This window comes from Ursus maritimus, unplaced genomic scaffold (genome assembly GCF_017311325.1).
Source record: "Ursus maritimus isolate PB19 unplaced genomic scaffold, ASM1731132v1 scaffold_13, whole genome shotgun sequence".
In the NCBI taxonomy this organism is placed as follows: domain Eukaryota; kingdom Metazoa; phylum Chordata; class Mammalia; order Carnivora; family Ursidae; genus Ursus; species Ursus maritimus.
The window spans coordinates 21,125,645-21,152,510 of NW_024423675.1; the positions used below are offsets into that span (position 1 = coordinate 21,125,645).

A 26,866-nucleotide genomic window follows, 5' to 3' on the forward strand; every position below is an offset into this window, starting at 1 on the left:
CCGCCCGCGCAGCGAGGGTCCCCGCGGACACCCCGGCCGGGACAGCGTCCCCGGGGGAGGGGGAGAAGGGGAGGGAGGACCCGCACCCGGGCTGAGCAGGCGCGAGTCCCGCGTCACCGTGTCCTCTGACCCGCCGCCCGAGGCCCCGCGCTCCACTTCTGCTCTGTATTAATTCTCAGCAGCTTATTTAATTTCTCTACAGCAGAGTGTTTACTTTCTACACGATCGCCAGCAAAGCTGTTCAGTGCCCCAGGGCAGCAAACAATAACAATTCTCCACAACCCTGTCTGAAGAACCAATTGCCCTTCAGTTTCACACAAAGCTTTCATTAAAAACTCTTGAGTGGAATTAAGTGCGGTTATCAATTTCCGGGGAAATCTGATATATTTTCCCTGAAAACAAACAAAGAAAGAAAACAGGAAATGTTTTCCATAAAATTTTGTAAAGACTTACTGAAATTGTTAATTGAAAGTCTTTGAATTTAAAATCTTTTTATATTTTTAAAGATTGTATTTATTCATGAGAGAGAGAGAGAGAGAGAGGGGAAGAGAGAGCACAAGCAGGGGTAGCTACAGAGGGAGAGGGAAGAGCAGGCTCCCCACTGAGCTGGGAGCCCAATGTGGGACTGGATCCTAGGACCCTGAGATCATGACCTGAGCTGAAGGCAGACGCTTAACTATCTGAGCCACCCAGGCAGCCCTTAAAATCGTTTTTAAATCACTCTACATTCTGTGATCTAATTCTCAAGAACAATCCATATAGGGAGTATCAGGTACCCTATTCACCGGCAATCAAACGGAGCACCAGAGCAGTTAGATAAATGACCCGCCCGCCCAGTGCCAAAAACTAAGGAGAGAATGGTGCTTCAAACCTAAGTCACTGAGCTTCCGGAGGTAAACTGGAACTCTAAGGCAGTCCCGTTACTCATACTATCAACAGCAGGGCTAAGACTGAAGGTAATAACTTCTCACTAACCAGCCTGGATCATTAAGGGTACTCTGTGTAATAAAGAATTCAGGGGAAAAAGCATACGTTATGATTAATATGAGCAGAAATTTCGGACTCGATATTTCTCGTCCGTTCTGGACAAAAATCTTACGCATCGTTACAGCAACAAGCACATCAGCAAGGAGAAGACAGTTCATCATCAATAATGCTGGATGCAGGCGCTATTACTCCCTGACAGACTGGCTTCTGGCTCTCCTGCTTTTGCTGATGCAGCTGCTCTCACCTGATGCTTTAGAAATGTTTTTGATTTATAGTCGGAAATTAAAATTACCGGAAGAGTTTTAAAAGCAGAACGAAAGGCATATGCATCTTTCTGTCACCATCTCAGAGGATTGCCTTCCTTTTTGGCCTGAGTGGCTGGAATCTAGGGATGGATAGAGAGAAGAAGAAAAATCACAGCCTCACATGGAAAACATCACCCAACTATATGAAACAGTTTAACGACACGAGGTGAAAATAAAACAACAAAGCCCCTCTGGTTTCTAAAGTCACTAGCAGAAGAAATGAGCGCAGAAGACAAGACTTAAGCACAGACACGTGTGTGTGTGTGTGTGTTTTCTACTTGCTTTCCCTGCCAGAGCCACATCCTATTTACCAGTGTCTGTACACATGCAGAAAAATGAAAACAGACCTTGCTTGCTGCAGGCCAGAAATGAAGTTTCCTTTTATCTGGCACCACATAGCTTCTAGAGGCATGTTCCTAATGGAAGCAATCACTCACTCACTGATGGGTTTCATTTTCGTTGTTTTGTTTTAAAGCATTCGCAAAAAAACAAAACAAACACACAAACAAAAAAACCTATGAAAGAATACCAGTATCTTCTAAATTCCTCAATAAAGAATTTTTAAAGCAGCAAATATATACTCGGCAATTCTGACCCAGATCACTTTCATGGGTGTTTTTTTTTTTTTCAGGTTTTTTTTTTTTATTGTGGTAAAATTCACATTACATAAAATTTATCATCTCAACCATTTTTAGGGGTCATTATTAATGTTTTTAGTAAAAAATAAATAGCCTTAGGACTATAAAAAAATCCATTAAAACATTTATTCTTTTTAGGGACTACTGTAAATATTCCTGCTGTGTCAGGAGCAGCATAAAAGATGGCAGGCTTCATCCTCATTCACTGCCGCTCCTGTGGAGTTAACAAACCCAATTCAGGTGCATACCTGGTTACCTGAAAACACATTTTCCATAGGAAATGTGGCTTGGATAAATTATATCCACGGGTCATTTTTTTTTCAAAGCCTCATTTTATCCTCACATTTACCAAATCTCTTACTGAAATATTATCAACAAAAGCAGTCTCTGCCAGGTCTGTTCTTTGAAGAGTGAGGGTAGGTAGGGCCAGGGTGTAAAGAGCATTAAGGTGGAAATGAACACGAAGAATCTGTAGCTAGCTCTTCGAATGACCAAGAGTTGACGTATTAGAGAATCAAGCCTGTAATTTTCAGCTGTAAAAAAACAGGTCTCTGTAGGTAACAAGTGGCAAAAATAAAATAAAGTTCTGAAAAATGCTCCCACTTCAGTTTCTGTGTGGAGATTTTTACCCCCCAAATCCTAGGTATGTTTCATTAAGGCTCCTAATTATTAACTGCTGGTTACTGTCAATGGCAAGCAAAATACGATTAATCACATGTTAAAAGAGCAGCAAATTCTTTGAAGTGGTTCTTGAAGAAGCTCCTGCTGTCCAATTAAAGAGAGTTTAAAAAAAAAAAAAGGAGGAGGAAGAGGAGCAAGAGGAGGAGGAAGAGAAGAAAAAGAACAAAGCAGAGGAAAGGCCCTTTTATTAAAGATCAGGCAGCCAACTCAAGTTTAAAATTGAATTCCATGTACACTGTTTTTCAGAAACACCCATTCTGGCATGTTCTAAATCACATGCCATCTCTGGCTGAGAACAGGAAGGCAAAATAGGCCAAGCCCAAGAAGGGTTGGCAAACACGCACAAGCCAAATACACTCAGGAGAATTATCTAGTGTTTGCCTACAGGATGCAGTTGGCTTGGGTCTACACTAAAAATTGCTTTCAAGGAACACAGTTCAAAGATTGAGTCTCTTTTTGCTACCCATTCACAGGAAGATACTTGTAGGGATTTGACATCTTTTGACATAATTATATCCATTGCAACGCACATAATGTCCATTCAATTTTACAAAGTTCATTTCAATCAAGATGTACATACGATCTGGCCTTCAAGAGCCGAGAGACTCAAAATAGTTGCTACAACCATGAGAAACATGATACATGAGCAATTTCTTATCAGACAAAAACCTGGCCCCGGCGACTTTGTGTTTGAGACCGATAGAAGTAGTTCGCTCTGTCTGAACATTTTAAATCAACTGCCAAAAGAAAATGGGACTCTTGAGCCCGTGCCAGAGTTAGGTTTCTTCCTTCCTCGCCTAGTCTTGGCCAACACCCTAGCACTACTCAACAGCAACCACAATCTACAAATCAACTTAAAGATCTCGATCCTTGCCAGAACTTTCCGTCTGCCAAGCTGACTCTATAAATAATGACGGGCGATCATCAGTAAGGTTAAAACTGGGTCTTCAACTATCCAATTCTCGGTTTGCATTTTTTTAAAGTTGATGAGTTTGTGCACTTTCTTTCATTAGGAAATCAAAGGAAAACTCTCACCTTGTGATGCCCAAATTCATTCAAAATGGTTCCCAGTTTTCTGGTGTTGCCGTGCGGTTTTTGGGCAGCAACAGCTGGATGCGGGTCTCGCCAGTCAATGGACAAGCGGTGATACCAGAGACGCTGACTCCCCAAAATATGAGCCGACTTCACACTAGGATCAAAACGATGGACTTCACATCCATTGTTGGCCATGCTAACCTCAAACTGGGTATCATCACTCCCCAGCCTATAAAGAAAGAGGATGGAAATCAATAACGACAAAACTACCATGAAGCAAAACGGTTGGATTGACAGAATGATTCTAAGGCCAATTTTCTTATTCTTATCGAGCTTTCTCCTGTTTTAACACGTGGCTAACGGCCCACATTCAATAAACCTTCTTCTTTCACAAAAAGCACTCGAGCTAAAAGCTTCTGGGTGAAAAGCAAGCAGAGAAATCATCTGTTAAATGCAGACCAGAGAATCACATGCTCAAACATGTAGAGGCATACCAAATTAATTTTTTACAAAGATGCAAATCATAGCAGCAATGGAACAAGCCTTTCTCAGAATACGTCAAAAATACAAGCGCCGGGATCAGTTCCCTTAGGGAGAGGGGCAGTCTGCTAATGCGGTAATTTGTCTCCATTCTAATGGCCACGATGCATGAGGCCTGACTTAAAGACAATAGCTGCTTCCTTAGAAATGGAAGGTAATTTAAAATAGCACAGCTAAAGAAAAGGCAACTGTGTGTGGTTCTACTCAAGAAGTAGAAGACATGCCTCACCTAAATTCACGTCAACAGGCGGAAGAAATTATGAATTAGTTGTACTTAAGTACCCAGTAGGTAACACATCATGTGAAACATTCCGATACTTAACACAGTTTTAATTCACTCTGTCATAGTACTCGGACGTATATGGTGGAGTTATATTCATCACTTTGACTAAAGCATCAGTTTGGGTGAAAAACATGAAATTAAATGAAAGAGGATTCGTTTCTTTTAAATGGTGATTATGGCTTCTTTGCCCGAAATACTATAATTAGATGTGATTTAAGATAACGAAATCTCACGGAGTGTCTATAATACATTGACCAAACCTGAACCCCATGCAGAAATGCTTCATTCTCTTACACTTTACTATCTCGATATTTCATAATTTGGAATTATACAAGCTCATTGGCTAACAATTACTGACCTCCTTTTAGTTGACTAAACCAAGTCTTCGGCACAGAGATCCTCCATCTAGACGTTCTTACTACATTCTTATTTGCCTTGTTCTTTCCCTTCACTTCTACTCCATTGCTTTTTCCCTTGCTGGACCCATGGCACGTCAACCCTCTGCTGTCCCTCAGCTGTGATTCTCTCTACCGTTTTGGCTAGAAGATTTAGCACTCCTCTCACAAACACTACCATTCCTTTTACCCGACAGATCCTGTTTCCTATTTTTATTTTTTTTAAAGATTTTATTTATTTATTTATTTATTTATTTATTTATCAGAGACAGAGAGCACAAGCAGGGGGAGCAGCAGAGAGAGAGGGAGAAGCAGGCTCTCTGCTAAACAAGGAGCCTGATGCGGGACTCAATCCCAGGACCTTGGGATCATGACCTAAGAAGAAGGCAGCCGCTGGACCAACTGAGCCACTCAGGCGTCCCCTGTTTCCTGTTTTTAACCTCTTATTGAACCCACGCAGCTCAGATCATTGTAATCTCTATCCTAGTTTCCCCCCAATTTTTCCATGACCTAATCTGGTGTGGCAGATTGGCTTGCCGGCTCTAATCCTTCACCCTTCATCCATGCTACTGCCATGCTATGTTCTGCATGGGCGGAGTGTCCTTTCCCACCCCTTGATTTTTTGGCTTGACTATATGATTTGCTTTTTAGAAGGAAGTGACAGTATGCCAGTCCCGAGCCTAGGTTTTAAGTACTTCTCTCCACCCTCTTGTATCATCCTCATGATGGAAACACCCTGGATAGCTTGCTGGGCTCAGGAAAATAAGAGACATGAGAGGAAGAGGTATACCAGCCTCTGTGAAACCACCAGTCTTCCACGAAAAGCAGAACTGCCCTTAGCCACCTCACCCTGAAGTCAAGTCCCCCAGCTGAGTCCGGCCTCAATCAACTAAAGCCCAGCTGATTTGGAGACATAGAAGCAAGAATAAATAGTGGTTTTAAGTTACTGCATTTTAGAGTGATTTGTTATACAGCAACCTGCCCTGAACTATAAGTCCAGGAATTGAAAAAAGATGACAAAACATTTTTTAGTAGACAGATTTCTTTCTGTATAAATCAGAATGTTGCCAAATTCACCTACCCCAAGGGATTTTTCACTTAATTTAATATGTTGAAACTTGGATGAGCAAACCAGTGTTATTATGGGTCATCTCATGGGAAATGGCAGTTTTGTAGTTTTACTAAGAGAACACCATGTCATGGGGCGCCTGGGTGGCACAGCGGTTAAGCGTCTGCCTTCGGCTCAGGGCGTGATCCCAGCGTTATGGGATCGAGCCCCACATCTGGGTCCTCTGATATGAGCCTGCTTCTTCCTCTCCCACTCTTCCTGCTTGTGTTCCCTCTCTCGCTGGCTCTCTATCTCTGTCAAATAAATAAATAAAATCTTAAAAAAAAAAAAAAAAGAACACCACGTCAAAAAAACGTACTCATTAAATGTAACTTGTATGTAAACTTTCTAGAGTAGAGAAATTTGAATAATCTCTTTCTGTGAATTTTCTATTGTTTTCAAGGAAACATTGTCTAGTCTAAAACATGTATTTTAATCAAGACTTCAAAAAATTTTAAGGATTAAATTAAGCACATTATACTTCTGTAACTAACCTTTTTAGTAAGGCACTTAATTATATATTGATATGTTTTCAATTTAAACTTATTTTTTATAATGAAAAAATAACAACATACATAAAAAGAGCTCAGTGAAATAGACAAAATGAAAAGTAAAGATTTCCTAGCCCTAGAAATTTTGGCCACTAATTTCCAGAGATAATCACAGTTAGCAATTTTTTGTGTATCCTTCCAGAAATTCTCTACACATGTACAAGTGTTCTCTATTAGAGATATCATAAGCACACACATATTTAAGTTCATCATCAAATAGTGAGGAACTGTTTTGTATGATACACTAAATAACATGAAAATATTGAAATTTGTCATTTTGGGGTTAATTTATGTTACTTTTTACTAAATAAAATACACTTAATACATAAGTGTACTAAATTGGAACATAATAAACTACATTCATTGAATCAATGTCTATGATTCTTACTTTCATTTATTCAAATGGTACTTCTTCAAGCTTGGCTCAATTAGCCAGGTTTGTGGTGGGTGTAAAAGGTAAGAGGAAGGGCAAATGTAATACACACAGATGTGGCAAAACTTGTCCCAAAATAGTAAAACCAGGAGTCAAATCCCATCCAAGTAGTTCCAAAGCATGCACTCTTTACACTGCACCTCACTGCAAATGAGCACAGGACCCAGGGTCATGGAAGGAATATTTGTAATCTCAGGGATCTAGGAAATAGTTACTACAGAGCAAAGCTCCATAAGACAGAAGACTGTGTCAATCTTGCTTATCTTTTTTTTATCTTCAAGTTTTTATTTAAATTCAAGTTAGTTAACAGACAGTGTAATATTCTTGCTTATTTCTGAATCCCAAGTGCTGACCAAAGAGATGAGTGCTGACAGACAAATCTCTAAAATGCTGCTCCAAGTGAGAGAAAGCTAGAAAATTAGGTAGGGTCTGGTATTCCCAGAATACATAGTACAGGATCCAACATGGCAGGGGGCAGGCCACTTGCAGCTTCAAGGAAGACTAGGGTGTGCAGTCTTAGCAAGGTGCCAGGTGCAAAACAGGTGCCCTGCAAAACTCAGGAGTTCTGTTACCAAAGGAAAAAGGAAAAATATCCCCAAGAGAAGTGAAAACATATGTCCACACAAAAATCTGTACATGAATGTCCACTGCAACATTATCACTATAGCCCAAAAGTGGAAACAACCCAAATGTCCACCAACTGATGAGTGAATAAATAAAATGTGGTATACCCATATAGCGGAATATCATTCAGCCATAAAAAGGAATGACGTAATGATACGTGTTACAACGTGGATGAACCTTTATGCTAAGTGAAAAAAGCCAGTCACCAAGGCTACGTGTTATATGTTTCCATTTATATGGAATGTCCAGAATAGGCAAATCTACAGACAGAAAGTACATTAGTGGTTGCCTAGGATGAGGGGTGAAAAGCAGGAAAGGTGTGGGAGAGAAAATGGGAATGGCTGCTACTGGGTATATGGCTTCCTCTTTGGGGTGATGAAAATGTCCTAAATTTGACTGTAGTGACCAAAAACCATTGAATTGTATGTCTTAAATATGTGAATTGTATGGTAGGTGAATTATGACTCAATAAAACTGTTTTAAAAAAATAAAATAAAAGCAGATACAGGGAAGGTTTCTGAGCGTGACCTCTGAAGGCATAAGGATTGAAAGAAGTGAGACAACTGTGTCCCCAGGAGTTTCACTAACCCATTTTTCACCCCTGCAGGACCCAGAGAATCTGGGCAGATGGTGATCTATTATGAGATCTAACAGATAATTAGGTTATCTATTATCTGATTATTGAGGTGATTATGATTAGATCTATAAACTGGCAACTACCAGAGGGGAAGTAATAGATTTTTCAAAGCATAAATGACCCTGAATAGTGGATAAAAACATGTTATAATTATCAGTTACTGTTAAATAACATTGCGTGAAATGCCAAGATTTCATCTACAACGTGTCTTCTCAACAGGGAGGATATCACCCCTCAGGAGCAAAATTCCTTTCTTGGGAGCCAAGAAAACTTCCTCTTTTTACATAGAAAGTACAGATACATACATTACATAAACAGACAGTTTATCGGTGGCATTAAAATTTCATGAGGGGATGGTGATTAGGAAAAAAATTATCTTAAAAGGATCCTTGGGTCCATGATTTTCTGATTCCTCACTCATACATACTATGAGCTCCGGCTGTGTTAATTCAACTATTACAAGTTGAAACGTTTGGCTCCAGAGCTCCTGCATTCCTCCTGAAATGCTCATGGCACCCGGAAGCCCCAGCTTTTCTGCATAAGATACCGGTTGTTGCCTAACCATGTGTCATCTATCAAATGTTCTTCTGTCTCATGCTGAGAATTTATACCTTGAAACCAAATGGTGCCACCTACCAGGGAACTAAAAAGGAGATGAAAAAGATTTACCCATGCATTATCCCTTCTCAAGTTCCTTCTTCCACTCTACCTACCCCTGAGATAACAATCTTTGACAGGCAGGAGAAAATAGGTGACTTTTCCCCATTCACTTTAGCTACCACCCTCTTCCCCACCAACCCTCATCCTCCAGCTCACACAGGAAAAGACTTAGAGGTCAGGCAGATGACAAGATCATCGAAACCCACAGCCCCTCCTTTCTCTTCCCTCCCCCTCCTGTAACATAACCTTCCTGTACAGCACCTTCCCCTATCTTAATTGGTCTATTCTACCCCCATTTCAAAGTTGAAAAGCATCTGATTTTAATTTTCAAATGAACTGCACGTAGAGTGCCCTCTCCGGAAGAATGCTTTTACATTAACTACAGAATAAAAAGCTTTGACTTCTAGTAAAGACATTCCCGACTCCGAGATAAGGTGGAGGTAATTCCTGCTTTAGTTCTTGGGATGGAGGAAAGGCATGCAGCCTTTGTCTTCTGGTCCTTCTGACCTCAGACCCCTGTCCTCTTCTCTAGGAAGGTCATCCTGAGCCGCGGCTTTATCCGCCATCCTCAGTCTGCCTGGGAGTGACTGGGCACAACAGTGACATGGTCTTGCTGCTGCCACAGCCCTGGGGCTTAGAGCATATAGTGGCCTGGTGTAGGGGCGCCATGACACCCCCTGCAACCTGCCCTCCCTGCCATCTCGCAACTACCCCAAAACTCCCGAACACTGAGAATCCAGGGCCGACATTCCACGTTCCTGCACCCCATTTCAGGACCACCACTTCTGACCTGGGTCTCCTTCTTCCTTCAGCGTCAACTGAAATGTCAGCTGGCTATTTACTGCCTCCAGGCAAGCAATCCGCCTGAGAAGGGTGTTTGCTTGTCCTGACCCTCAGTCCTGAGTCACAGGGCAACCTCCTTGTCCATCCACAATCCAAAGCATCCATTTTTTACCCATCCGAAATATTTTCTTTAGTTTCCAGTTTTCAATTAAGCTTTTTTCGGTTTTGAATCAAATGTTGGCCCTTACAATATAGTCACATCTGTTCCCAGCGGAATTCAACTGTTCTTATCTGCTCTTTAGAAAGTTGAGCTTGAATAGTGAACATTTCCATGAAAGTAAGAAACTACCTTTTTACATGAAGTAATCTGAAATCTTAGAGCAGAACTATCTTATCTGATGACTCTGAAGTATAAGGAAAGCAAAAAGAAATTTTAAAGATTTCCCCCCTAACAGCTTTCCCAGTTTCATTTTACTCAGGGATATGCTTTAAATGAAATTATTCCAGGGTGTAAAATAATAAGTAAAATATAAAGGCAGTTCAGAGCAAGAAAATAGGACCAAGCTGAGATGTCCAATTTGCATGTGGTACTATGCGATTATTTTTATGACCTACTTTCATACATTTTTAATATGATGGAAAATAAAGTCTACTGACAAAACTTCCCATTCCTTGTACAAGCTTGAAGCATAGCTGGTGGGCTCCCCTCTGTTCTAATCAAGTGGCTGAGCAACTAATTTCCAAAGCCTCAGCCTCCTGGTTTAAATCATAGCATAACCAGAGTCTCCTTACCTGGAGCAATCATTTATGTAGCAAGCATATATTGAGTGCCTACTGTGTGTACCAAGCTCCACTGATACAGACTCTTCATTGAAGCCACAGAAGGACATTTCCATTATCCTGAAACTCTTCTTTGAACTTTTTGTTTTTACAAAAAGTCCACAATGACTGTGACTAAGAATTCTTGTTTGGTGAAGTTTGACATTGACGGTGATCTGGAGAGCACATACCCAAATGTCTGCCCACCTCCCCCTTATCATCTAGGATTCAGATTGGTAGTTGTTACTCATGTGCCCGAATGTAAATCACACAAGTGATGAAACCTCTCAGTGAGAAACAAGCTCAAGACACTTGCTAGGGTCGCCAGTACTTTTGAAATAGATTTCAAGGGTCTTGCCTAAGAACCTAATCACGTAGCTTCCACAAAGATCTGTGGAATAGGGTGTTCCCGATAAAAATAACTCTTTCCTGCCTCTTTTTGAGACACATATTTGTAAGTTCAGGTCTCACATCCAGACCTGAAATTGTCTCATTACTTTATATTTGCCCTTTTATAGAAAGCTCTCTAAATCCATTTGTATATTTAGGTCATTGTCAGCCTGCATAAGTGAATATTAATATTTCCCACAGTTTTGACAAAATCACACTGTTTTCACAAGAATTCCCTTTTCTTTCTTTTTAATGTAAAGTACACACAGATATACCATTGGCACAAAACATAAAATCCAACAGTGGCCATTTATCTTGGGTCACTCATCATTAAGTGTGTACAGAGTTTCTAATATGCTTGCTGTTCTTCTTTTTCTTCTTCATTCTTAATATTCTCTCTCTTTGTGTAATAAGGATGCTATAATTCTAGCTGGAAATCATTGGCTTCACCAAGAGTATCGCTGTCACCCTGAAAATTGAAGTTGCCAACTTACCACTAGCCCAGTGAGAAAGAAAATGGCCCCGGCCACTTCCGGTAATCTGCAGGTACAGTGCCCACAGTTACGTAACAGCTGGAGGAGTCTGAAGCGATGGCAGGAGGCAAAGTGTAGCACCTGATGTATACTGCGGCCCTTCATAACTTTGTGTTACTGAGAAAGCCTTGGCCACTCGTAGCAGTGTTTTGTGTTCTTCTGCTATAAAATGCACTTACCCTAAAGAGTAGAGGCGGCATTGCTTGTTGCGGATTTGATGAGCTAAGCCAAACCTGTCGTCAAGACAGACTGACCAAGGCTTCTTTGCAGGGTTGGAATCCGTAGCTAGGCTGTCTGTGCTCATGTGATTGCATGCGATCTATAAGGATTGGAAATCAATATGAATAATTTAAAGCGTTGGATGATAAATGGCAGGTAGGGAGTTACTGCTACCCCAGTCCCTGAAAGCCGAAACAGGAGAATTATTTCCTTCTCCACTGCTCACTCCTCCTCTCCCCAGGGAACCACAAGACTGCTGTCAAATGTTCAGAGGAACTTCAAACACTGCATTAGAAGGAACCTTGTGGAGACTATCGGTAGGTTTGAATGGAAGTTAAGAGCTATCATAGCTATATGCACAGAGTATGCAAGGGAGAACAAATCAAGAGCAAAGGTGGCAGAGAGGAGGGGTCCGGAAAGGCTTTGCAGAGGTGTGTTAGCCTTGGAGGATAAACAGAAGTTGACTGAGAAGCTGAGATCAAGAAGAGCGTTCTTAATCTGGCAAGAATGGCAAAACACAGAGGTCTGTAACCCTCAGTGTTCCTACAGGAAGTTGTGAGATACGATTGTGGGCACGGGTCTCAGAAGGATGCGGATTATCAATTCCTTTTCTCAGGCAGATAAGCTGGGACCACCATGGTCCAGAAAGGTGGCATGCGTTATCCCAGGTAAACAGCTGATCAAGGGTCAAGTGAAATTGATTCGTCATCCCTGCTCCCCAAACTGTATTCTTTGTAAAGCACTGTACTAATGAGCTTCCTCCTAGGGGAGAAGAGCAAGAGCCCCACGCAGGAAGGAAGCTCTTCCTGAGCTAACCAAAGCACCTCTTTTAACTCATCCACCGAAATTAGATAAGGAAACCAAAGGGAACATGTATCTAAATCAAGCAGAAGCAAGTCTCTGATTTCAAAGGCACATTAAGCAAATACACTGTATGAGGAATTCTGACTTGTGTTTAAGGCTGGCACAGTGTGCACGACGGAGGCTGCTGGAACCAAAGAAAGCAGGTTCTGTGGCCAAGGTATTCTTCTATGGCCAGTATTACATTACTGAGCATCAGTTTCCCCCCAACCGCAATGTCTTTCCAACAGGGATATATCTGTGCCCATCGTCACCATGAGGCTCTGGCTGTCACGTCCCGGACAACAGAGCACTCCGTGTGCAAAGGATGTTCTCAGGTTCATTGCTCTGATTCATTGGAAAACATAACAGCAACTTATTTTCTTCTGAAGAAGATACTCTCAGTTTGCCCAATTCTTTTAGTTAATGGAGCTTCCAAAATTCTGATCTGAAAAGCATATCATATATATATATGTAACCTGTTCGATGGATACAGCATCTCCCTTACTCTTGCTGTAATCTAGGGCTGCTGGCCTGGCAAGTCACCCAGCACTATTCATCAGAGATAAATGAGAGAGTCCATTGCTACGATCTGGACATTTTAGAGGGAAGCTTAAAATGTGAAACCCTATGTATGTATTCTTTTCCCTCAACCGATGTCTTACTACTGTTTAAAGGGAAAAAATAATAGTAGAAAATGGAATCGAATCTTCTCTCAGGTAACTATTACAGAATACATTTATTAAGTGGGTGCATCAACATGTTAATTTGTATAATTCATTTCCTACTATTCTCCCACAGATAAATGGAAATTATGCCTCTCTGCCCACTTCCTGGTCCCCACTCACCCACCAAGGGAGGAAAACTGCTAATCTAATTAATCAAAGTTCAATGTCTTCACTGGGCCTGTCTTACTAGTGGGCGGGTTACTGCACCTTAAACATCAGTCCCTTCATTGTCGCTCTGCCCCACAGTCCTGCAGGCTCCGAAAGCAGAGCTGGACCGCCAAAGCCTGTCCCATTTGCTCTAGGGCAGCTTTCTAGCGTATTTTTATTAAAGCGGTATGATGATTCCCACTCCTTTGTGTGTACTCTTCCCTAAGAACCTCCCTAATGACAGAACAGGCTATGGACGTTCACAGGTTCTTGTTCCTAACTCCCTCCTAATACCACTGAAACTTGACTCTCGCCTTGCCTGCCCTGTTTCTCAAGGTGTGGTCTACCTACATTCTGATGGACCCGGGAGGGACCTGAAAATACAGATTCCTGAGTCCCACTCCGGTTCTCTAGAGTCCAAATCTTTGAGGCCGATGCCTGGGAACATGCATGTTAGTGCACTCCTCCAGGTGATTCTCCTGCAGGTCATCCTGCGAGCTGACAGATGCCCTTCTGTAAAGCCCCATGGAAACGTTCCAGCCTGGCCTCACCTGTGCCTTAGCAAATTCAGGGAGGAGGCTACACTTGGGCCAGATCTTTAAAAGGAAACCAGCAACCCCTCCAAACCTACCCCTAGCAAAAAGCCAGCCAGGCAGGCAATGACACTTAAGGAGAGGCCTCCAGGAATCAGATAAGTAATAAAGGCCAAGGTTCAGGGCTTTGAGGTTCAGCTGCCCTTCCTTTCAATGGAGGAGAGTCTTATTCTATTAAAGTTGACACTTCAAGCATTTCTTCTTCTTCCCAGATTTCATCTTGCACAGATACATCCCTGTTGGAAAGACATTCTTTTCTGTTCAATCTCTCTGCTAACGTTGCCCTTTCCTCTCCTTGCTCAAAAATATAACACAGGAGTTTTTCCATTTTAACCATTTATTAACCATCTCACTGGTAGACATCAGCTTTTGAAAACAACTGGGAGTACTCTGTAAAATTCAGCTCCTAAAAATTAATTAAATATTGATTTTTCAAACTTTCTCATTAAGATTTATGGCCAGGGCTTCAATAAACTCTTACAAGCAAAATAATCGAGGGCAGTAACTCCTAGCTAAGCTCCAACTCCAGTAATTATGTTCTCTCTCTCTAATTCCCCTTGTAATTTTAGCAAATTAGGCCTGGGCAAAGAAGAAGAGATTCCAGGAAAAAATGTTTTCTGAAATGCATTTTAGTTATTTAACTTACAGGGATTCATTTATTTTTTAAGATTTTACTTTTACTTATGTATGTATGTATTTATTATTTATTAATCTCTACATTCAACGTGGGGCTCAAACTCACAACCCTGAGATCAAGAGTCACGTGCTCTACCGACTGAGCCAGCCAGGCACCCCTTAAAGGGGTTAGTTTATTCTCATTTCATTTGGTATCCCAAAAGATGGAATAGAATTTCTGGCAACCCATCAGTAGAATCTGGCAAAGGGAGCCCTTAAAATTTGGGGACTTCTGGCAAGAATCAGTTCAATGATCAATGGTATGTTTATGTAATACCATTATTTTGAAAGGCAAAATTTAAGGAAAGAGTTGTATTTTTGTTGCTTTTATCCCAGGGTGAGTGTGTGTAGCAGTAAATATAATAGACACTATTGTTATAAAGTTGTAAAATCTGCATCTCCAGGGCTTGGGTTCTTATGTTTTACTCTTACAAAGAGATAGATGGGTAGATGATTAGGTGAATGGATGGATGGATGGATGGATGGATAGATAGGTGGACAGGTGGATAGATAGATAATGGATAGTTGTATGGCTAGATGGCTAGATGATAGATAGATAGATAGATAGAGTTTTAAAATCTATTTTTTCTTTTTTAAAACAGCAACTGTTGCTTAATTTTATGCTGCAAGGCATGCTTCCTAGAGGCATATGGTTTGGGGGTGGCCATAAAAAGCTGGATCTGGAGGCTTCCCTTAGAACAGAGCACTGTTTATGATTTAACCATTTCTTGTTAGCAGCAGACAGTGTATCATGGACTCCGGAACTTAGCGATGTAATTCTGGTCTTTGACATTAGAAAACAATATCACCTAATTAAACTGAGCTCAGTGTGGTGCACACTCCCCCAAACACCACTTCCTCTGGTGTTTCATTAACTCAGGTCCGGTCATGCTATCAGGGCCGCCACAATGTGCAAGTCTAGGGGCGCCATCCCACTGCAGTCTAATGCCACACTGTGCCCTGGCCTGTGCTTCTGTTTCCAAGCTCCCCTGGCCTGGGGAAGCTCTCCCACCCAACACTCTGGCGTCCTAGCTGTGTGCCACTGTGTGCAGGTATTTGATTCAGGTTGTGTGCCCTGGTCAGCGCGGCCACCGAACAGGCCTCCACAAATGCCTGCTGAATTCAGGACTGAATACATCCGTGATGAACACATCAAATGCTGGGCCTTGCTGTGCAAGCTTGAACACAGATATGAGAGAGAGCTTTTTTTTTTTTTTTTTTTTAATTTTACAAAGCGGCATCAGAGGGTGGGGTGGAATTTGCTTCAGTACCTTCAGAGGGTTTTTTCCTCCCTGGCCCGTTATGACTCACTACTGCTAACTGTGGAAATTTTAGGGAATAGTGACTCTAATATTCTTCCAGTTTTGTAGGCTTTCATTGTCAAGATGAGTTCTAAATGAAGCCTCAGCGCCCAAAACAGCCAAAAAACAAAAACCAACTCTCTGCATTACATAGAGAGGGGAAGGGAACGCTGTTTAGCAAAGGATTCTGATTAAGAATCAGTGTCATCTCTGAGGAGCTCGCACCTGCTGGCTTCCCAGTGACTTTGAAGTACAGAAAAGCATAGGACCTCACCTGGGCAAAATGACCCCTGATTACAAAACCCCTGTGAGATCCAGAACTTTATCTCAGTTTTTCTGGAGGATGAATATCCTTCTAGTGAGTGCCAACAACCATATCTTTACTGTTGCACCCACCAAGCTGAACAATATGTCCATTTATCTACCCTCCCAACTAGTTTATTAGCCGCTTGAGGGCAGAGACTATATTCCCAGGGTCTGGCACAGCTCCTGGCATGAAGCAGGTGCTCAAAAATACTTAGTCCACCACGATCCTTATTACTCTTGCACAGTACAAGCTCGCAGAACTGGGAGAAACCCAAGAAGTAATTTAATAACTCTCTTCCTTTTCAAGATCAGAACAGGGAGAGTCAGAGAAGCAAAATAAATTGCCCAGGGTCGCATCAGGCTACATTGTAGGATGCTTTTCTTTGCCCCTCAAAATTTTTCTCCTCTCAACGTACAACTCATGGAAAAAATCCAAGAGGGGCTTGAAATAACCCTTCCATACCTCACGAGCTTCTTCTAGGTAAATACGTCTTTCATAAGTTACAGAACGTTAACCCGAAATACATATAAAATGGGATTGGGGGGCTTTTACTTGGTCAATTTATTTTGGGGGGTGGAGCCCACAGTTCTCAAATCCAACTCATAAAGTTAACACCTCGGATTTTTCTCCGGTGCCTTAAGGGCTTCTTAAAGTCACAGTCAAGAGGTCCTTCATGTAAAACCAAACCATAAAATTAAAATTTCAGCATTTTAATGAAGTCTATGAAAGTCCACCAAATTAATTTGCAGCAGCAAAATAAGATGAAATTATGTAAAGCAGAGGGATCAATTTATCATCCTACATAACTCATGATTAATTCAACAAGCTTTTACTTCCATGTCTAGGTGACAGATATTAAGATCCAATTGTCTGACTGCATATGAAAAATGGGACTTTCTTTTACCCCATACTAGCCTTCTAAAGATCTAGAAACATATTCTCTCCACAGATGAAAAATGGGCTCTGCTGCCAGGACGGTGTTGGAGGAGAAGTGGGATGCCCAGAACTGGGGGGCTGAAGGGACATCCAAAGGGCCAGGGACCTCCAGTGCCACACCAGCCCCCCAGGGCACCTTCCCAGTGGGCCTACGCACCTTCTAGGCAGTGTGAGTTCCTAATTTCCTAACACCTCTCAGTTCAGAGCAAAGTTTCCCTCGGGCCTTGATCTTCTCTAACGTCTCTCTGTCCCCAGGATGAGGCTACTTGAGGATGGAATCTCCTGATTCACTTGTCAAGAGCCATAGACTCTGCTGTGGACAGTCCCTTTCCTTGCTGGGGGCACAGACTCAGCCGAGGCGGGAGCTGCCACAATGTGTTAAGCCACTAATAAAGGCCGATGCGCCGTCATGATTTTCAATGCCCTAAGAACTGAGTGCCTTTGGACTCGGTAGCTTCTCAGACTGTCTGCAACATCGCCTCGGCTCTCTGGCCTAGCGGGTCTCGGTCTGCCGAGCATCTGTGGGAGAAAAGCGAGAAGGCAGATTCCTCCAAATACAAAATGGAACTTGAACCTCCAGATGATGGGGGTTTTTTGTGACACACTTGACTGCCTACTCACGGGCATGAATCTGTCGCTTCAAATGGCTTTCCAAAGCAATTTGCTAAAGTGGGTCTTTAAAACACGTCGGGATGAATCATTAAAACATTTCCAGATGATGGTGCCCCTGGAAGGCAGAGGGTGCTGAAGCAAATAGAAGGCATCTTATCTGCCTCTAAGTAAGTGGACAAATTTAAGCAGCAAGGCCTCAGAAACTCTGTCTCTACCAAGTCCCTACCGGGAGTCCCTGAGAACCTCCCCACCCCGTCACGATCAAACCCTTTTTTAAAGGGGGCTGCTCAGGATCTTTCACAGTGTTTCCAAACCCACTTGCGTCGAGAATACAACCTGGGGGGTGCTGATGTATCTCAGGAACCGCAAGACTTCTTCCTCCAGGGACCGAGCAGGGCCCGCCCACGGCTGCAGATCTATATGCCACCGGGGACCCTGTGAAAGACAGAAACCAGGTCCATGTATAAAGGGTTGAGGCGCTCGGGGTGGGGGCGACAAGGACACAGAATTTCGGCGAGGCTGCATGGCTGCTTTAGCTGCCTGCAAAATGAACGTGTCTGAGCACAGGCCGTGGGGAGCCAGTTTGGAGCTGCTGTCATTAAGGTCACATCAGTCACAGGGAAGCAGACAGGGCCTGGGAAAGCCCAGCTACTGGGTTAAGCAGAAGACTGCAAAGGCCTGGGGACATCTGATCAAGAGCAAACTCCACTTGACCCCATCAGGCTCTCCCAACCATGGCTTTGTATGACACAGTGCCACTCCCCATTCGAAGGAAAACTCCCCTATCTACTACGGTTTCCAAAGCTTAGAGCTTCAGAACCCTGCCCCTCCCTAAGGGCCAGCTTTGTTGTTGAGGCACCATAATGCCTGAAATCCCTGGGGAGCTTGGGTGTCTTCCCCAACACAGGGAGATAGGGCGGCATCCCTTGGAGTTCTAGATCTCAGCGTGCCTGGCTTCTGGGGCTGTGCACCTGCAGGAGAGGACCCTGAAGCTGTCCCCACCACAGCTGACAAGGGTGGCCTTCTAGCAAGGGGCTACCACCTTTTTTTTTTTTTTAAGTAGGCTCCACGACCAGTGTGGAGCTGAATGCGGGGCTTGAACCCACGACCCCGAGATCACGACCTGAGCTGAAATCAAGAGTCGGATGCTTAACCGAATGAGCCTCCCAGGCGCCCCAAGGGGAAGCCACCTTTCAGCAGAGGACATGAGGAGCTCCCACAAGCAGAGTGGCTAGAGATGAATGCTAGCCCCCCTTTTGTAGCAAGGGTGGTGGGATAGGTGAAGGGCTGGGGGATCACAGGGGTCTGGAAGAAACAAAAGTAGGATCGCTCCAGTTGAAAGGAAGCACAAGTCATGAAGTCCTTCCTCGAGTTCAAAGCTCCACCCGATAGTTATCACTCCTTAGAAACTCCCCAGAGTCTTGCTATGATTCTAAGGGGAAGAGGAGGGCTCAGGGTGTAGGGCGGGGAAGCAGGTGGGTGGAGAGACACCCCAGCAGCTGGCAGGGTGAATGTCTGGCATAAGGAAAGATTCTGGGTGTCCTGGTACGGGGGTTTCTGCAGAGTGCTTAGGGCCCTTAAACCGCTTTTATGATGACGAAGGAGGCAAGGGAAGTTTCTGGGGACAGACACAGGCACCATTCATGTGTACACATTGTTCATTCCTCAGGTATTGCCATGGTCTGAATGTGTGTGTCCCCCTCCCCATATTCATAGGTTGAAATCCTAATGACCAATATGATGCGAGGTGGGGCCTCTGGGAGGTGCTTAGGTCATGGGGGTGGAGCCCTCCTGAATGCTATTAGTACTCTTCTATAAAAGACCCCACAGAGCTCCCTAGCCCCTTCCCCCATGGGAGGACATGGCGAGAAGGCAGCAACCCCAAAGAGGGCCTTTCCTGGAAACCAACTCTGCAGGCAGCCTGATCGTGCACTGCCAGCCTCCAGAACTCTGAGCGATACATTTCTTTTGTGTGTAAGCCCCCAGTCTGTGCTGTTTGGTTATGGCAGCCCAAAAAGACTAAGACGAGTATTATGGCAGGACCGTCTGTCACCCAAAAAAGAAATACCTAAACAGGCTAGCCCTGATATGCTTCAGTATTAATGTGGGGGGGGCGGGGTTGCCCCTACATGGGGTGGTCTAGGGGACCTGAGGTGCAACAGAAAGCTAGGAGGAGTGGGGGAGCAGGCAGGTTAGTCAGCGTCCAGCCAGGTGTGTGGTTTGGGGAAGAGGAACGCCCCTGGCGCGGGGGTCTGAGGTAAATGCGAACACTTGGTGAGTGAAAAGCGTTATTTCAGGTTAGACGTTATTAGCTTCCTATCATCGCACCAAGACCTAGAGCCCACAGTCTTAGTGTCCAGACAGGTCTGCACCTGCCATTCTCTAGACTGAAGGAATCCTCACTGATCTCCCACGAGCGGCCTTCTCCTCAGCAGCGGTCTCCTGGGGGCGCGACCTGTGCCGTCTTAGAGGGGCCTGTGCTGGGCTCAATGCTCTGCTGATGCTATCTGGAAATTCTTTAATAATTTTTGAACAAGGGGCCTTCGCATTTTCATTTTGCACCGAACCCCACAGATGATGTAACCAGTGTGCCCTGAGGGGCACCTTTTCTGGGTACACGGCGTTTTCTTCTAGCTGTTGTTGTTCTGTGAAATTTGAGCAGGCCGAGACTGTAATCAGAGAAAGCCTGAGGACAGTAATATATCTTCCCAGTTAATACCATCCACCACCACCCCCTACTCTTCCCCCTTCTCTGAAGTAGATGCTGATTACCCCTTGGTCAAACAAGACTGAGCATCAGTCTCTGTGCCAGACACTGGTCCGGGACCACTGATATGAACAAAACCTGGCCTCTCCCAAGGAGTGCTGTCTGGTAACTTTGACAGGGAAATGCTGAAATGTTAGGGAGAGCAATTCTTTTCAGGAAATTATTTAATTATGAAATCATACATTATAAGCACATTTAAATACAAATACCTCCCAGTTTTTTTGGTCACATGAGAGAGTGCCTTGCCAAACTGCCACAACACAGTGCTTCGAGAAAACCTGTCTAGGCCTGGGGTTAAAACTCCTCGTGTCCTCATCCTATGGCCACTCACAAGTGCCCCCAGCATCTGGCCCAGGAGCCTCTTGATAAAAATGATGAAGTTCGGACATGATGGTCTTCCTCGAAATCCAGAATCAGTAAATTCTTTCTATAAGGTGTGAAACAGTAAATACTTTAGGCTTTGCAGGCCGTACACTTTCTGTGACAATTCCTCACCTCCTGCTCCAGCTCAAAAGCAGCCATAGACAGCGAGTAAACCAATGGTCATGGCCGTCCTCCAATAAAACTCTGTTTACAAAAATAGGTTGCAGGCTGGATTTGGCCCACATAGCTGTAGTTTGCTGACCCCGGCTGTATTTGATTCTAATTTGGAGGGAGACTGGCCTAGAAGAGAGTGTTTACTTGAAATAATACAAGAGAGACAGATTAGGATATCTAGATTATAACTAACTTTGTCATCTGGGTGACTTGGGCAAATATCAGTCAGAGTTCCAGCAGGATACGGTGGGCTCCTTCCCACTGGCAAATTTGAGAAGAATTTAATAGAAAGACTACTTATAAAGGTGTGAGCAGGGTTTAAGGAAATGCATGAGGAATAGTGTAATATCCATGGCTGGTAGCACTAGAGAGCCCTCACAAACCCTCAGCTCGAAGGAACAAGGAGGAGGAGGAATTTGTGGAACCCAGAGGGGGGCACTGTATGGAGAAGGCATTCAATCAAGAAACAAAGCCAATCCCAGCACATCCAGTCCTAGTATATACCCACACTAACTGTCAAAGGCAAGAGAAGGCAGAGAAGAGGGAGGCTATGGTTAGTCAGCCTCTGGGGGTGCAGAACAGAAGGAGAAGGGTGGAAAGTGGATCTGGAGAGGCAAATGGAAGGTCTCCTGGATCGCTTCCTTGGAAAGAGGCAATGAGACTTGACCAGGGAGTCATTCATTCATTCAGTGGACACTCGTGCCTCGTGCCAGGCTCCGGGTTACAATTTGGTACAGGATAATTTAATACAGCTTTAACCCAATAAATGCCATGCAGTTCTTTAGGGGCTCTGACAGATATCTCTCTTGGGTAAATGGGGTCACAAAGAGATGGAGGCCCCAAGTATAACCCCAACATAAATGCCAAAAAAATAACAAATGCAGATAGTGGCAAGCAGTCTCCACTGCAAGAAAGCCCAAAGGCTTCATTACAGAGACACCCTAAACACAGCAGGGGCCGCTTCACCTGAGCGGACCCACAAAAATAACTTGGCAAATCAATAACCGTGAATCCGCATGGTGAATCAGCACAGTAAAACCACAGAGTATCTTCAGGATCCGCGAATGGGGTCCTGCGTGCCGTCTGATACTGCTCGTTGCCAGCGGAGCGTTGATCACGGTGAAGCTCAACGCGGCAGCTGGACCAGTGACTACCCGTCGACGTGCGTCGGACGGACGCGTGATAGAAACATGCCGCGAAGAGATGCCCTAGAAGTAGTCTGGCTTAATGCTTTGGTTGAGCTGTTTAAAAAACATTTCACATAAAGTAATGTTCTTATTGGAATCAGTCTGACAGCAGTTCGTGATTATTTCCCCAAGGAAGCCACTAGCTTTTATCATCTCTTTCAATTATCATTTGTCTTAATTCTCTAGCGCACGCATCAATATTTGTCCTTCCAAACATCCCGCCGACAGAATTCTCTGAGCGCCTGAGAACACCAATGGCTGGTGTTTAATAGAACAAGGCAGAACCAAACCAAAGCAAAAAAAAAAAAAAAAAAAAAAAAAGCCCTTCTTCTTTTAAAAAAAATTTTTTATCATGATTTTATCCCCAAACAATTCCCTACATGGCAGCGTCCACTGTTACCCATGTGCTCCACATAGCATGTGCTCAGAACGATGCTACCCCCGTCACTCCCAGGAGGTGGAAACATGGATTCCCAGGCCTGTCTGCCACCCCCACTTCCTCTCGGGTTGGGTAAAGGAGCAGCTACAGCACAAAGGGGTGCTTGTACTGTCATTCGGGGCTGGTCTGTCTGTCCCCAGCAGACCTGGACTAAAATGTCACATGGAGCACAACAGGGAGCTGCCGCAGAGAAGGAGCCATCCTCGTGAGCCACTGCAGGGACGAGGGCCCCTCTACATCTTTGCAGTCCATGGTCCTGCCCCCTGAGCCACCAGGCTACTCATACAAAGGAGCCTCTCCCCCAGCATGGACAGGCGGCCCAGGGAAGACAGGGTTCCAGACTTCTGAGGGAAAGAGGCAGCCCCCACTTTGTTTGTGAAGGCTTTATCTGGCACTTTCTCCAGGCCACGTGCATTGAAAAGTGAGCTGGCTTCCTCTAGTATGTTTTGAGTGCAGAGAAAAAAATTCCAAAAATTAAGATTAAGGATAGCAGAAGATATATACTCATGTCGTCCTGAGGCTGTTTTGCAGACATCTGAGATTCTGCATCCCACGGGGTTTAAAAAAAGTGATTACTGAGTCAGTCCAGCCAGTGCACACAGATAATGGACCCAGCTCAAAAAGACCACAACGAGCATAGCCTTGAGGCTTTCAGGTAGTTTTATAATTTATGATTTCAGCATTAAATTTGTTTCTTGAAAAAAAAATGATTCTTTCAAGCAAAAGAAACTGAATTCCAAGATTTTACTATTAAAAGATAATGCGAAAGACAAAGCAATGTTTTAAAGTACTCTTTTGCCTACCAGCCTACACTTACGCGTGTAATAGGAATGTCTTAATTCAAGACCACAGGCCCCAAGTAAAACTGGTTGCATTAAAAAAAAAAAAAAATTACTAAGAAAAGCAGACCCACCCATGACCCAGAAAGAGAGCCATCGATTCTGCCTGGTGCACAAGCTTTCCTTGTCTTGCACCCTGCAATAACTGCTTTCTTCTTCACAGACAGTTCCCCCCACAACACAGACGTGAATGACCTCATGGGGCCCCCATAGGAACTGTCAAACAAGGATCATACCACAAGCATTTTTTTAACATATTTCTGTAAAATACAAATATAAAATAAGCCAAAGGATAGCTTCTAATGGTCCATTTCTCTGTTTCAATGCCATAGCTCTTTAGGGATAAAATTATAGGATGAGTGATTTAAATGGTTGTTTCTTTATTGTGCTGGATAACTGGTGAAGTGTTTGAGATCTTTTTATGAAGTTTCAATACTCCCAAATCCATATTCCCACAGCAAGCAAGTTCCTGACAGGTTTTAGAACCAGTAATTTTGCGTTGGGAGAGATGGCTAACAACAGATTCTCTGCATTACGGTCGTGCCCGTGGAAAAGAACAAGGTTGTGAGTCCTTGAGTCAAACTAAACAACCCGCTGAGCATGTGTTGATGTGCTGTTGGGGAAGTCTAAGCTTTCTCGGAGAAACAAACCCAAAACAAGCAAAATCTATTTATTTTGCAATTGTGTGCTAATTAGGAGCATCTGTTAGTGGGCAGGAAACAATGATTGAAGGAAATTGTTTATTCCTTTTTAGAAGGAGGAGGGGGTTGTGGGAGTTGTTGGGTTGGGGGAGGGGCGGCAATACAGTCCCTGGGCAGGACCTGGGTCTCCAGGCGCAGCTGAGAGTATGCGAGCATCAGCCACTACCTTTCTGTAATGCCCTTAGATAATCATGGTTTTTAGGACTTGGCCTGAGTGAGTGTGCGGGGCTCTATGAGTATCTGGGGTGGCTGCTTACACACCTTCCCCTCTCTGTGCTTGTGGGCCTTTTTCTCACACTTAGGCCTGCTTCAAAAAGAGCAAGGGTCAGTTACACATGTTGTGGTGACATTTAAAATTCAGGTACTCCATGCAAAAATTTCATTTAAAAAAAGAATCTCGGTTTCACTTCTGGATAAAGATGGGTAAGCACACCCCCACACTGTATCTTTCTTTTTTTCCTTTCTTTTCCTTTTTTTTTTTTTTTTAAGATTTTACTTATTTATTTGAGAGAGAGAGAGAGAGGGAAAGCACAGAGGGAGAGTGAGAGGGAGTAGCAGACTCCTTGCTGAGCAGAAAGCCTCACGTGGGGCTCGATCCCAGGACCCTGAGATCTTGACCTGAGATCACGACCTGAGCCAAAGACAGACACTTAACCCACTGAGCCACCCAGGAGCCCCCCGACCCTGTGTCTTATACTGAATGCAGCAATAAAACCTGGCCAGAAGGCATGGAGAAGTGACTTGAGGAATCTGAAAAGTAAATACTAGCAGGCAGATTGGAGAAGAAGACCAGAATTCAAAGTACCACGGAACCTGCAGTGAGGTCACCATGCCTTTTTCTTCTGGGGTCCTCCTTCCTGCCCCCTACTCAAGGCAGCCACATACTAGAAGTGGGCATTGGTACAGACCAAGAGCATCAGGAGAAGCCCCCTCTTCATTCAGACTCCAGCATGGAAGGGGTCTCCTAATGCTAAAAGAGAGTGGGGAAAATCCCCCATTTTTTCCTGTCCTTTTTCTTCCTTTTCTCCGTTCAAGCATCCCACCACTGCAGTGGTGGAAACCAAGCAGAGGGCCACAGGCACCTAAAACTCTGACGAAAGGGAAGCTTACTCTTTGATCTGTGGCTGTGACTGTAAGAAGATGGGGTGAGCCCCTAGTGAGTATTTTCTGTCTCTCTCCCACATCTCAGCCTTAGACTCCGGCACAGTTACCAGAAGTATGCAGCAAAGCACAGGCAGAGCAGAGGTAACTAAAACCCAACCTTTCCGGCCAGAGGTTCAGAAACCACAGGGAACTGGATAATACTGAGGAAATCTTGGAAAAGGAAAGCAACCCATAAAGCGGTTTATGAAGTCCTGTGCTCCCCTTGAACTGCAGGAGCATGGATCTGACCCTTGTTAGCATACCAAAGGCTTTGGGAAACAAGGTGACAGACCTTTGCAGCGTCCCAGACCGGATAGTGGGTGGCATGCATGTGGGACAGATCTGAGAGAAAACACCACAAAGGCTTTGAAAACAGGACTGATATTGAAATCACAATCCCCAGAAGGCTGGCTGAAATTTGAGACGTGAATCCAACCAGACTGTCTGTGAAAACAAATATATCAACCTTATCTGTAGTATTTAAACATGACTCAGAGTCTCATAATATAATATACAAAATGTCCAGGATATAACCCAAAACTACTCAGCACAAGGAGAATCAGGAACATCTCAACTGGTGTGGGGAAAAGACAATCAATAAATGCCAATGCAAGCATAAAACAGATGTTGGAATTATTTGACAAAAACTTAAAAGCAACTATTATAGAAATACTGCAAGAAGTAAGAGCATACATCTTGAAACCAGTGGAAAGATAGAAAGTCTCAGCAAAGAAATAGGAGATATAAAGAGCCGAAAGGACATTTTATTTTTTATAATAATTTTTTATGTTATGCTAGTCACCATACAGTACATCCTTAGTTCTGATGCAATGTTCCATGATTCATTATTTGCGTATAACACCCAGTGCACCATGCAATATGTGCCCTCCTTAATACCCATCACCAGCCTATCCCATTCTCCCACCCCCCTCCCCTCTGAAGCCCTCAGTTCGTTTCCCAGAGTCCATAGTCTCTCCAAAAGGACATTTTAGAACTGAAAAATGCAATAACCAAAACAAAAATCTCAGTGGATGGACTCAGCAGCAGAATGGATAGGACACAAGAAACAGTCAGTGAACTTGAAGACTGACCAACAGGGAGTATCCAATCTGAACAACAGAGAGGAAAAAAGAGGTGAAAAGAGCCTCAGGGACCTGTGAGGCTGTATCAAGAGGTCTAACTTTCAGTCACTGGAATGCCAGAGGAGGAAGAGAAAGAATGCAGTGCAGGAAAAAAAGAGAGGGGAAAAAAATTATATATATATATATAATATATATATATATATAAAATACATATATATAATATATATATAAAGATATAATGGCTGAAAGGGGCCCAAATTTGACAACAGTTATAAACCTAAAGATTTAAGCATCTCAGCAAGCCCCAAACAGACTCAAAGAAATCCATGCCCAGACACATCATACTCAAACTGTTTGAAACTAAACACAACAAAAGCTGAGTCTATTAATCTTGTGATGGCCTTAGCAGTG

The 26,866-nt window shown here is 43.6% G+C and overlaps 1 protein-coding gene across 1 annotated transcript in view; it reads right to left on the reverse strand.

Moving 5' to 3' along the window:
• METTL24 (methyltransferase like 24) overlaps positions 1-26,866 on the reverse strand; it is a 97,078-nt gene that overhangs the window by 44,187 nt on the left and 26,025 nt on the right. Inside the window, exons 2-4 of the mRNA XM_040627632.1 lie at positions 18,097-18,195; positions 11,582-11,721; positions 3,647-3,875 (exon numbers count right to left, since the gene is read on the reverse strand). Coding sequence (XP_040483566.1) covers positions 3,647-3,875; positions 11,582-11,721; positions 18,097-18,195 — 468 coding nt within the window. The remainder of the gene's footprint in view (positions 1-3,646; positions 3,876-11,581; positions 11,722-18,096; positions 18,196-26,866) is intronic.